General features: G+C 54.9%; 1 protein-coding gene across 3 annotated transcripts; it reads right to left on the reverse strand.

Moving 5' to 3' along the window:
- Positions 1-533: 533 nt before the first annotated feature.
- Positions 534-9,689, reverse strand: FOSB (FosB proto-oncogene, AP-1 transcription factor subunit). 3 transcript variants are annotated; one of them, XM_058196344.1, is made up of 5 exons: positions 8,940-9,689; positions 7,205-7,534; positions 5,500-5,607; positions 4,269-4,436; positions 534-4,042 (listed from the first exon to the last, which is right to left on the reverse strand). In XM_058196344.1, exons 1-5 carry the CDS (start codon positions 9,069-9,071, stop codon positions 3,977-3,979), a joined length of 804 nt encoding a protein of 267 aa, XP_058052327.1. In that variant the 5' UTR covers positions 9,072-9,689; the 3' UTR covers positions 534-3,976. The 3 variants fall into 3 exon arrangements, with proteins under 3 accessions (XP_058052327.1, XP_058052325.1, XP_058052324.1); XM_058196342.1 differs by having other exon boundaries at positions 4,143-4,436; XM_058196341.1 differs by having other exon boundaries at positions 534-4,436.
- Positions 9,690-11,934: the final 2,245 nt, after the last annotated feature.

Here is an 11,934-nt window from a genome sequence, read left to right on the forward strand (position 1 = left end):
GGAATTGAAGTCCACAAGTCTTAAAAGTTGCCCGATTTGGGGACCCCTGGCCTGCAACAACTGCCAATGGTGATGGAAACCATGCACCACCTGTGCCCACCAGCTTTCCTTGGTTCACCCCAGGACTGGGAAGACCCTGGTGCAAAACCCCCTCGATCTTGGGGGCATTCTGGGACAGCCCCTCACTCAGTGTACCTACTCCTCAGTGTAGTGGTTGGGAAAGTACAGAAGGGAGAAATATAATAAGTGCCACTTGGATCTCCTGGAGGGAAAACAAGATTAAAGGAACAAGCCCACAACAATCCATCTTCGCCAAATTGCGTCATGATCAGGGCTCTCCAACCCTGGCAACTCTAAGCCTGGCGGACTTCAACTCCCAGAATTCAGAATTCAGCAAAGCTGGCTGGCTGGGGAATTCTGGGAGTTGAAGTCGGCCAGGTGTAAAGTTGCCAAGGTTGAAGAGCCCTGATCATGAGGACCAAACTCTCTGATGCTGGGAAGGGTGGAAAGAAAAAGAAGACAATAATCGGCTGCCAAATGGAGGGACACAGTTATAGGGGTGATGGGGACACAGTTGGGAGACCTGAAGAGGGAAGGTTGGGGAAAGGTTCTTTGTACGTGGTCACTAGTAGTCCAAAATAACTTGGCCTATGGATCAGTCTCCATCCAGCTTGGCTGGGAGTGTGGCCAGCAGAGGGAGCCCAAGGACCACAACACATCAAGCACAACTGAAAACTGTAGGCAGTCCTCCACTTATGGCCACAATTGAGCCCACCATTTCTGTTGCTAAGAGAGACAGCTGTTACGAGTTTTTGCTCCCTTTTATGACCTTTCTTGCCACAGTTGTTAGGTGAATCACTGCAATTAAGTTAGTAACATGGTTGTTAAGTGAATCTGGCTCCTCCATTGACTTTGCTTGTCAGAAGATCGCAAAAGGGGCTCACATGACCTCAGGGCACAGCAACTGTCCTAAGTACATGCTGGTTGCCAAGATTTTGATCATGTGACCATAGGGATGTTGCAATGATCAAGTAAAAACCAATCATTAAGTCACTTATTTGAGTGCTGTAACTTCAAGCAATTATTAAATGAACTGTTGTACATTGAGGACTACCTGTATTAGAACTTGCAAAAGGCTGCAAGGAAATACGTTGATCCAGACTGACCAGGCTGTCTGCTGCTCCTGCTGGACAAGGCAGGGCTGGTGGCCACCGTCATCCATGCTCAGGAGTTAAAGTGAGCAGGGGGCAGTATTGAGTGGCTCTGGAGTGAGAGACCTGCAGGGACCCCAAGGCCCATGGGCCGGACTGGGCAGGAGGCAGGAGTCCCAGCAGGAGGCAGTAGGGGCAACAGCCAGCCACTTCTCAAGTGCTGCTAAGTCATGAGAAGCTGGTGCTCTCTTTCCTTCTCTATGCAAGAATGGCTTATTCACCGTAGGTTTTCACTGCTAAGTGGAGCCTCTCTATGCAACAAGACTCTACCTCAACAATCCCAGGAGATAAAATTTTAGCAAAAGACACCACTAGATAATAAACAGGCTTATTTTTAACAGGAGTGATGAAGACTCTATGGATCCTGGGGTGACAACAGAGTCCCCTGCAAGGGCCTCTCATCAACTTCACCCAAGCCCACCACCCGGGATACTGAGGGTGACGGCAACGGGCGATCGGGTCTCAATGTGGAGAAATCCAGGCAGATCTACGGCTTGAGATCTTTTATTGCACCTCATTTTTTTCTTTACATGAATTTGAAAAAATAGATCATATATTCATCATAAAAAGTGCATCTTTTTCAAAGCTGTCTTTATTTGCTATTTTGCTGACCAGTTAAGTGCAGGACAGGAGGGCCAAAGCAGGGGCCAAACTTCGCCTTCCCTCTACTGGCCCTTGGATTGCTTCATCAAATACATCACAAAAAAAATTACAGCACAAAGGGGTAAATAACAATAATTAAAAATAAAAATATTCCCCCAACCCCAGCAAGGATCTGTTTTGTTTTGTTTTTTTTAAAAAAGCTGGTTAAATAAAAGTCCATAGGTTAAAAAAATAAAATAATTAAAAAAAACCCACAACATCCAAAGCTTGGTCACAAGAAAAAAGTTTTGGAAACATTCTGTATAGCATCATGGCGAGCTCTGGGGAGCCAAGAAGCAGCACAGCAGCTTTCTCAGTCCAGAAACACACTCAAGGGGAGGTTAACCAGAGGCACAGAACAGAGCAGGCTGCACAAAACACCCCACGAATGCAGAGCAGCTGAGGACCCCCAGCACAAAACAGAAAGCAGCCCTGGGTGGGAGGCTCAGAAGGGCTGATGTTCTCACTTGGCATGGCTTGGCTCTGGGGGACCCAAGAGGCCTCAGCGTGGGGCAAGAAAGCCCCCTGGCCAGAATTAACCTACATGTCACAGGCCTGGAAAAGCAGCAGTGTGATTAGACCAGGGGAGGGGGAGGCAGTGAGCAATTGAAGGGGTCACACTCTGCACTACCAGTCTAAAGCAGCAGAGATGGACCCCACTCGGACTGCTGGGCAGCCCAGAAGCCTGGCCTGAGAGCAGAGGGGCAGCAGCTGACCGTCCTAAGTGGAAGAATGCAATGAGTTTGAGGTCCAGCTGGCCCACGTCAGGAAGCAGAAACCTAGTGCTCAACTGCAGGAAAAGCGGTCACTTACAGAGGTCCCTTCACAGTATTTGTCACCTAGACCCACCCCCCATCCTTCCCGGAAACCAGGAACCTTCTTGCTTTTGCCCGTCAAAGAAACCGAGTGAGGGAGATGGCCAAAGGGAAGCAGATCCCTTCCAGGGAATGCAGAAAGTCTACTAGTCAAGCCCGCTGGGCAGATGGACTCACTGGAAGCATTGCCTGGGCCTGGCAGGGAGTGGCCAGCCAGCCCACCTACAGCAGCAGTGGAAGAAAAACCTCAGCTGCTTTGGGGTTTTTTTGCAGGTTCCACTTTCCTTTGGCTTCTCAAAAGTTTCCTCCCAGATAAAGTGTTTTTTGTATCACCCATCATTCCCATTTACAAAACTGGAAAATGGAAAATTTTTAAAAGTAGCCACTGACTTGATGGCATAATTAATTTGCTTGGCTAAAGGTTTCAGGGAGAGTTGAATGCCCACCAAAGTAATATCACCCCGACCTCAAAGAATCCAATGCCCAAGAGCAGCCTTACAATTTGCAGAAGTCCACGGGCGATTAAAAAGCAAGGCTGCAACAGTTTGGCCCACTTTAATATGATAAAAGCTTTCAGCAGGAATGTGCCCAAATAATCCACAAAAGGTCTGCCCTGATTGGCCACTTCATGTGGCTTTTTCATCCTAGAGGAAGCAGATCCTGTAGAAATGTAGCCCGAGAGATCCAACACTCAGGATGCGAAGCTGACTAGCGAAAGCGGTAAAGTGCCTGTTTTAAAACCATGCAGCTAACACATTCACAAAGCCACCACAAGACATGAGCTGGGTGGGGGCAGCACAGGGAGGGTCTTCCCCCTTAAGTTTTCCACTCTGCAGGGCAGCCCATTGACACAGCCCCCATTGACAGAAACAGTGATGAAGTGTGGAGGGAATCGTCCAGATCCACCAAGCGTCCCAATTCAGTAGAAGGCAAATCCTGTTTCCAGGAGAAAAAGAGGGCTGGGAGCCCTTTGAGAAAGGGGATCCAACTCACAGCCCAGAAACATCCTCCTTTCTCCTCTCGATGTGGGAATCAGCTGAGGAGAGGGCCAAAGGGCAACCATTGGCTCCACTGTATGCTGCACCCCCAAGGAGGGAATGAGAACGCATCGCAAGGGCTAGAGGCGGCGGCCGCAGCTGCAGCAGAGCGGGTTAGAGGCTCCCAGGTGGTAGCGGTGTGCCCAGGCGCATTGGGGCTCCGGCCCCCTTCGCCCAGCCCGTTGTTGGCAGGGGCGGGTGGGCTGGCAGGCTAGACCCAAAGGCGCAAGTTGTGGATTTGAGTGTCACAAAGCAAGGAGCGAGGGAGAGTTCAGAGAGTCCGGGGAGTGGTCGCTGCTGCCGTTCCGCTGGTGGCTGGCTCCACAGGTGGCTCCCTCTGGGTAGGTGAACACAAACGAAGACGTATAGGAAGGGTTAACCGGGTACGGGTCGGTCAGCTCTTCAGCATGGCTAAAGTAAGAACTAGAAAACGCTACCTCCGCCGGGGCCAGGGCTGCGGCCGGGAGTCCGCCCAGGGCCTGCTGGTAATGCAGGGGCACCGAGGAGTAGGGGGCCGAGGGCCCAAAGGGGTCCTCCTTGACCGGCATGGCCAGGGCGCTGACCTCTGCCGAGGGGCCGGGCTGCCCACTCAGTTCCGTGATGTCCTGGTAGGGGATTTTGCAGCTGCCCTTATGAGCCACGAGGACAAATTCCAGCCGCTCCCGTTCCTTCTGCAGCTCCGCAATCTCCGACTCCAGCTCAGCTTTCTCTTCCTCCAGCTGGTCCGTCTCCTGGGGAACAGGCAGCACCAGGTCAGACCAGGGCTGGAGCAGCCAGGAAGCAGGGGGGCAAGCGAGTCGGCCCAGAGCAGCACCTCCTTCTTGGCCTTCTCGTTTCCTCCTTCCAGGCCCATTGGAGACACAGCTCAAGGGAAGCGTTAATTCTTGGGATCCTTCCTCACCGCCCCCCTCCTGCCCCCCACCTTCCAGGTTCCCCCCTGCTTTAAGGTGCAGGGATTGGGCTGGGGTCTTTCCAAGGGGAAGGCCTTTGTTCTCCTGGGGGTCCTTATTTGTGGATTTAGAGTGGGGCGTGGCTTGCTGGAGCAGACCCCAATGAATCTTGGTGAGGGAGGCAGAGGAAGCTTCTTCCTTCTCCTTTTCCCAAATGGCCCATGAGTGCAAGAGAAGGAAAAGGTCCAAGGGGACCCCTGCCGTGGCCACCCCCAGGTGGGCCGCTAGAAGACCCAGAGCGGTACCCCGGCAGCATCTCCCCCTGGAGCATTCCCCTTCAGAGGACTGATGGAGCAACATCACCCCCAAACTTTCCAGAAACTCTGCAAAGTGTGGTCAGAAAAGTCAATTTGGCATCGGCATCAGCACAGTGGAAGATCTGCCAGCTTTCTAGAAGCTGCAATGGCAGTTTTGGGGCTGCACCCTTGATTTTTTGACCGCACCCTGCAGACACCCCTGCCCCCTTGAAATAAAAGAATGAACGAGTCTAATTCAAAGTAAGACATCCTCATCCTAAGGAAAAGGCCCTCAATAAATTATAATAAATCCTCTCAAGATAAAGTAACTCCAGGGGTCTATCCTGACAACTGGCTCCTTGCTTAAGGAAGGTCCAAATGGCCAAAGCCTTTGACTTAAGAGTCAGAATCACATCTGATGGACCTGGTCAGCCTGGACGGGGCTCCCACAGAGCCCTAATGAAATGGGAGAGTTCACAACATGCCCCCCATGGGGCAACCTCTATGTACCCGCCGCAGGGACAAGACACCAGATTCCCTCCTGGGGGCTTTATAAGGCCAGAACAAGGATAACACTAACTCACCCCGCTATTTGCACCAAAACTCACCGCTTGAAGCCGGTCGGTCAGTTCTCGACGTCGATTCCGGCACTTGGCAGCTGCCAGCTTGTTCCTCTCCCTCCGGACCCGTCGCTTCTCTTCCTCCTCGGGGGTCAGCTGTGCGAGCAGAAAGGAGAGGCAGATCAGGCATTGGCTGCCATTGCAAGGCCAGAGGCTTCCTGGGGCTCCTGGCACTTTCTTGCAACTGGGGGGCAAGTTAAAGGCACCCCCAAAATGCGGAGGGGAAGATGGAACTGTGTCATCACCCTTTAGGAGAGATAGATGGGGAGGGGGAGGGGGAGGGAGAGGCAGGGAGGGGAGACAGAAACATCCAAGCAAGGAACAAACCAAACAGCCAGCCATTCTGCCTATTGGAATACTTTGGCTTTTGAAGATCTTTAAAGCAAATTTATTTCAACCCCAGTTCAGGCTTCATGGGTTGTTTTATAATTAAGGCTGGTTTTTATCATGTTTGTTTATTCCTAGGCTTGCTTTTCATAACCTTAATGACTTGTAACCTACCCAGAGTCTTTTAGGTAAGGGGGGGGGGGCTATAAAACCTCTAAATTAAATAAATCGACACAGTGTATTTCTAAACTGATAAGGCTCTAAATTGAGGCATAAAATGTTTTGCCCCCATGAAATTCAAGAGCGTCTATGTGCCTTACAACAGGGGTCTCCAACAGAGGTGGGTTTCAGCAGGTTCTGACCAGTTCTGGAGAACCGGTAGCGGAAATATTGAGTAGTTCGGAGAACTGGTAAATACCACCTGACTGGCCCCGCCCCCATCTATTCTCTGCCTCCCAAGTCCCAGCTAATTGGGAGGAAATGGGGATTTTGCAGTAACCTTCCCCTGCCACGCCCACCAAGTCACACCCACAGAGTAGTAAAAAAAATTGAAACCCACCACTGGTCTCCAACCTTGGCAACTTTAAGACTTGTGGACCAACTCCCAGAGTTCCCCAGCCAGTGCATGCTGGGAGTTGAAGTCCACAAGCCTTAAAGTTGCCAAGGTTGGAGGCACCTGCCTTATGACACACATCTCCTCTTCAAGGCATGTCAAATCAAAATAATATAGCCACAAGTAACTCGACCAATGTTGGTTTCTGCAGCATTTGGTTCAATGTCACCAGAATTAGCTTCTGTTTGGCCTCAAATTTGGAGGGAGCAGAACTTGTCCTCTGGATTTCCTGGTCTCCCAAAGTAGCATCTGAAGCCATAAAAGATCATCAAGATGATTTTTGGGACCTATCAAACTCATTGCTCCAGGAAGATCCATTTTCCAGATTGTTTAAATTTTTCAAAAAATGAAAGGGAGCTTAGCAAACTGCAGAGCACACACCGCTGTCCTAACCTGTGTTTTCCTCCCAAGACCTTCTTAGAGAAGAGAATTGGGGAAGGGGCTGCCTGCCAGCTGCTCTATTTTTCTTGAGGTGAACGTGTGTTTTTGTGACCAGGGGCACTCTGCAGAATTCCCATTTTGTAAGAACACTCACAATGGATTTTCAATGGTGAACGGACTGTTGATGTGGGGGAAGAAAGTCCTCCAGAAGCCCACTAATTCTAGCTATATTAAGGCATCCCAACTTCCAAGGAGACAATTCAGAAACAGGGAATCTCTTCTGGGAGATTCCAACATGCCAGTTCTCAAACTTTAGCAAGCAAAGGGAACCGAGTTTGTGATCTCCTGGCTGAGGAAGGAAAAGCAGCTCACCGTTTCTTCCCGTGTCCTTCGGGGCCGAGCCCTGCTGGACCGAGGCGGGATGGCCGCAGCCACAGGGACGGTTGAAGGGCCAGCCCCATAGGCTCCCATTCCCGGGGCAGCGTAACTGGGGCCAGGCAGGTCATAGGGGTCCACTGTGGGTGGGGGAGGCCCCGAAGGCGGCGGCGGCGGCGGCTGCTGCTGCTGCTGCTGCTGCTGCTGAGACTGAGCCATTGAGGAAATCAAAGTAGGCTGCACCAGCCACTGGAGGTCTTGGCTTGTGGATATAGCAGTCACTGTTGGCACAAAAGATCCGGGCATTTCCCCAAGGCCGCTGCACTCCTGGAAGGAAGCGAAGGGGTCAGGTGCTCATTATGGGGGTCTGCTTTGGAGAACAGGGAGCACTTCCCTGGCTGCACTGCCCGCCCCCCCCCCCCCCAGGCGGTTCGACAGGCATCCCAAGGCTAAAGCAGCTCCCATTTGCACTGCTCCTGTGTCCAGCATGCAGGACTCCAAACCCGGGGATAGGGGGCACCAGCCAGAAGGGACTGGTATGTCGTCCTAGGCACCGGCTGGGCAGGCGGGAGCCAGGGAGCCCCGCAGACCAGGGCTCAGCGCTGGCTCTCGAAGCCAAAAGCCGGCTCTATCAAGCCATGGCCGGGAACTGGGGCTCACTCGGACTCCGAGCGCTCCTGGGAGAGGGCTTCACTTTGGCCAGCCAAGATCAGCCCGCGGGGAGGCAGGAGACCCCGCGGCTGGGCCGCAAGTTCGGCTCCGCTCCCCAGACCCGGGGGATCCCCAAGGTCTCCCCGAGCCGGGCACAGACGGGAGCGCAGCCCGGGGGCAGCCGCGCACTCGGGCAGGGCTGCACCTCGAGACCCATCATCCCCAGCGGGCAGGTGGTTCGGCGCCGGGGGAGGAGGTGAGCCAAACGGCCACCCCTCGGGCGCCCCCCGGGCAGGGCCGGCATGGCAGCCCCGCAAGAGCCTCCTGCCCGCACAGGGACCATCCCGAGCAGCTCTGCGAATTCAGCTGGCGGAGGAACGGGTCGGAGGGGGTGCGGCTGGAAAGCCGCTCGACCAATCCGAGCGGCCCTCGGCCTTGCCCCTCCCCTTAGCAACGGGGGTGGGTCAGCTTTCCAAAATAACCCGCGCGCCTCGGGGAGGAGGAGAGGGAGGAAAACGCGCCGTACGTGCTTCACGTCAGCACGGAGCGTTCCAGTACGTCATGCGTTACGCACAACCCCGCCCCCTTTCTCGCTCGCATTCTCGCCTCTCCTCCAGCGCGCGTGCGGGGAAAAGAGTGGAAAGCGGACGATTAGGAGGAGTTGCGGGGAGAGGGTGGCAACCAGTGGTGGGATTCAAGTAATTTAACAACCGGTTCTCTGCCCTAATGATTTCTTCCAGCAACCAGTTTGCCAAACTGCTCAGACAGTTAACAACCGGTTCTCCCGAAGTGGTGCGAACCGGCTAAATCCCACCACTGGTGGCAACCCGCTGTGCAACGCCTCGGACGGCGACCGGATGCCGGGGAAAGTCGCTTCGCCCGCACCGGGCGGCCGTCCGCGATGGGCAATGAGTGGAAGGGGGGAAGCGAGCGGACCCCCCATATCTGCCCGGGGGGAGGAGCGGGGGAGCGAAGGAAAGACGGGGGTCGCAAAGACCCTCCCGGGATCAAACCATCCGCGCTACTCCCGCCCTCCAGGGAGAACCCCCAAGACCCATAGCCGGGCGCCCCCGTTCCTTACCTGCGAGGAGGCGGCAGCGGCGGCAGTGGGGCTCCCGAAGGAGTCCACCGAGGAGAGGTACTGGGATTCGGCCGAGGGGGACGAGCTGCACCGGGAGGTGGAGTCGTAGTCTCCCGGGAAGCCCTGATACATCTCCCTCGGGGGCGCAGGCAGGAAGCCGCGGCCGCGCGGCGGTCGCCTGGAAGCCAAGATGAGGGGCCAGCCGCGGGCGAGCGGCCGGCCGAAAGTGCCGCCGCCGCCGCCGCCGCGAGGTCGGGCTGGCGAAGTTGCCTCCGAGCGTGGCCGGCTTGCCGCTTCTTCTTCCTCCCCCTCCGGCTGTCAGTGCCTGGGGGGGAGTCGGCGGGCGTCCTGAGCGGCGCGGGGGTTCGCCGGGTCCTAGATCCACGTGTTGCAGCGGCTGGGCACCACAGGTGGAAGCGTCCGCTCAAGTCCGTTGCTTCCCGGGAGGAACGCTCCTGCCTCCGATTCTGCAGCGCCTGCAAAGCCCGGCGCCTCGGCTCAGATGGCGGCGGCCACGGGGATGCGGGCGAAAAGGGGAGTCCACCGCCGGGGTCCCTCGCAGCTCAGTCTCCGTCGCGGGTCAAAATCTTATGAATGAAGCGCGGTCGACAGTGTGACTTATTTATACAAGGAAGGGGGCGGGTCCCTGCTCACGTCACCAGGAAAAGACCCTTTGGGGTCGCCGAAACCGGGCTCCGGGCCGTCTCCGCGCCCCAAACTCGAGCGGTTGCTGTCTCCAGTCCCTGCGGCTTCTCCAGCCCAGGAGGGTCTCTCGGCGGCCCCGGCAAGGGGGTCTTTTTCAAGCGCTAAAGCAGGGGATCCCTCGCTCCGCCCCCGGGTGTTCCTGTGTGACGCAATTAACCATATTTGGTCTTGTGCTGTGTTTGTTTGGTATCCTTAGCAATACGTCAGAGGGAATCCCTTTCTGCCGAACCGCGCTGCAGCACCAGGCGCGCTGATCCGCCCCCTGAGCGCGCGCGGCTTTTGTTGGGTATTAATAGAAACTTTTACTATATTCTAGAAACTGCATGAAAGCTCCGCGGCGGGCAGGGAAGGAGCGCAGAGGGAAAAGCTTTCTCTGGCAGCCACCACTAAGCGCTACACGGCGGCCAGAGAAAGAGCGGGCGCCCTTCTCCGCCCCGACTCCCCCCCTCCCCAGCCAGGGACAGGAGTAAATACTGTACACCGTCCCCGGCAGGGCCCTTAACGTGGGGAGCTCGCTGCCCCGGGATGGAAGGAGGGCGGCCTTTCTGCCAAAGACAGCCTGAAAGAATTTCGACGGGTCCTTTGTACGTCTGGCACAGCTTCTTCCCTGTCCACGCTCAGCCCACAGTTGGGGGCTCAAAGCTTTCATCCCCATCGTCATGAAGTGGTGAAGTTTTCAGGTGCGGCTCGGTTTATGACCCACATTCCCAGAGGCGCAGCAAGGAGTACTGGCACTTTGACAAATCTGCAGTATTCTTATTTAACCCGAGGGGTGGTCTGCATTCAGCTTTGCTGTGGGTCCCAAAGCCCTTCAGGAGACCAGCAGGCACCCACCCAGTCCTCCTAACCTCCAAGTGTGATTTCATCCGTAATCAGATTTATTACCATTTCCAACCAGTCAACCATTTTGCCACTTTACAGAGATGATTCTAAAGGAGCTGCCATCTGAAACTGCTACTTGGCTGCGTCAACCAGGCTAACCAATTATTTTATTTATTTATTTATTGTTTGAATTTATATACCGCCCTATCTCCCAAAGGACTCAGGGCGGTTCACAGGCATATAAAAACATCAATATACAAATTAAAACAATCATTAAAAAACTTATTCTACTGCCCAATTAATTAAAAGTAAAAATATAGATATTAAAATCAATTTAAAAACCCCTCTAAATTTAAAATCTAAAAAACTAAGCCAGTCCTGCACAGATGAATAAATGTGTCTTGAGCTCATGACGGAAGGTTCAAGGTCCGAAGTTGACGGAGTCCTGGGGAGTTCGTTCCAGAGGGCGGGAGCCCCACAGAGAAGGCCCTTCCTGGGCGCCGCCAGACGACACTGCCTAGCTGACGGCACCCTGAGGAGTCCCTCTGTGAGAGCGCACGGTCGGTGAGAGGTATCTGGTCGCAGTAGGCGGTCCCAGAGATAACCCGCCCTATGCCATGGAGCGCTTTAAAGGTGGTCACCAAAACCTTGAAGCGCACCCGGAAAGCCACAGGTAGCCAGTGCAGACCGCGCAGGATAGGTGTTATATGGGAGCCACGAGGGGCTCCAACTATCACCCGCGCAGCCGCGTTCTGGACTAACTGGAGCCTCCGGATGCCCTTCAAGGGGAGCCCCATGTAGAGAGCGTTGCAGTAATCCAGGCGAGACGTCACGAGGGCGTGAGTGACCGTGCATAGGGCCTCCCGGTCCAGAAAGGGGCGCAACTGGCGCACCAGGCGAACCTGGTAGAACGCTCTCCTGGAGACGGCTGTCAAATGATCTTCTAGAGACAGCCGTTCATCCAGGAGGACGCCTGTTGCGCACCTCTCCATCGGGGCCAATGCCCCGCCACCGATGGTCAGCTGCGGATTTAGCTGACTGTACCGGGACGCCGGCATCCACAGCCACTCTGTCTTGGAGGGATTGAGCTTGAGCCTGTTTCTCCCCATCCAGACCCGTACGGCCTCCAGACACCGGGACAGCACTTCGACGGCTTCGGTGGGGTGGTCCGTGGAAAAGTACAGCTGGGTGTCATCCGCGACAGCTGGTACCTCACACCGAACCCACTGATGATCTCACCCAGCGGCTTCATATAGATGTTGAACAGAAGGCGAGAGGATCGATCCCTGCGGCACCCCACAAGTGAGGCGCCTCGGGGCCGACCTCTGCCCCCCTGTCAACACCGACTGCGGCCGGTCAGAGAGATAGGAGGAGAACCACCGATAAACGGTGCCTCCCACTCCCAATCCCTCTAACCGGCGCAGCAGGATACCATGGTCGATGGTATCGAAAGCCGCTGAGAGGTCTA

The sequence above is a fragment of the Ahaetulla prasina genome, chromosome 10 (assembly GCF_028640845.1).
Source record: "Ahaetulla prasina isolate Xishuangbanna chromosome 10, ASM2864084v1, whole genome shotgun sequence".
NCBI classification, from domain to species: domain Eukaryota; kingdom Metazoa; phylum Chordata; class Lepidosauria; order Squamata; family Colubridae; genus Ahaetulla; species Ahaetulla prasina.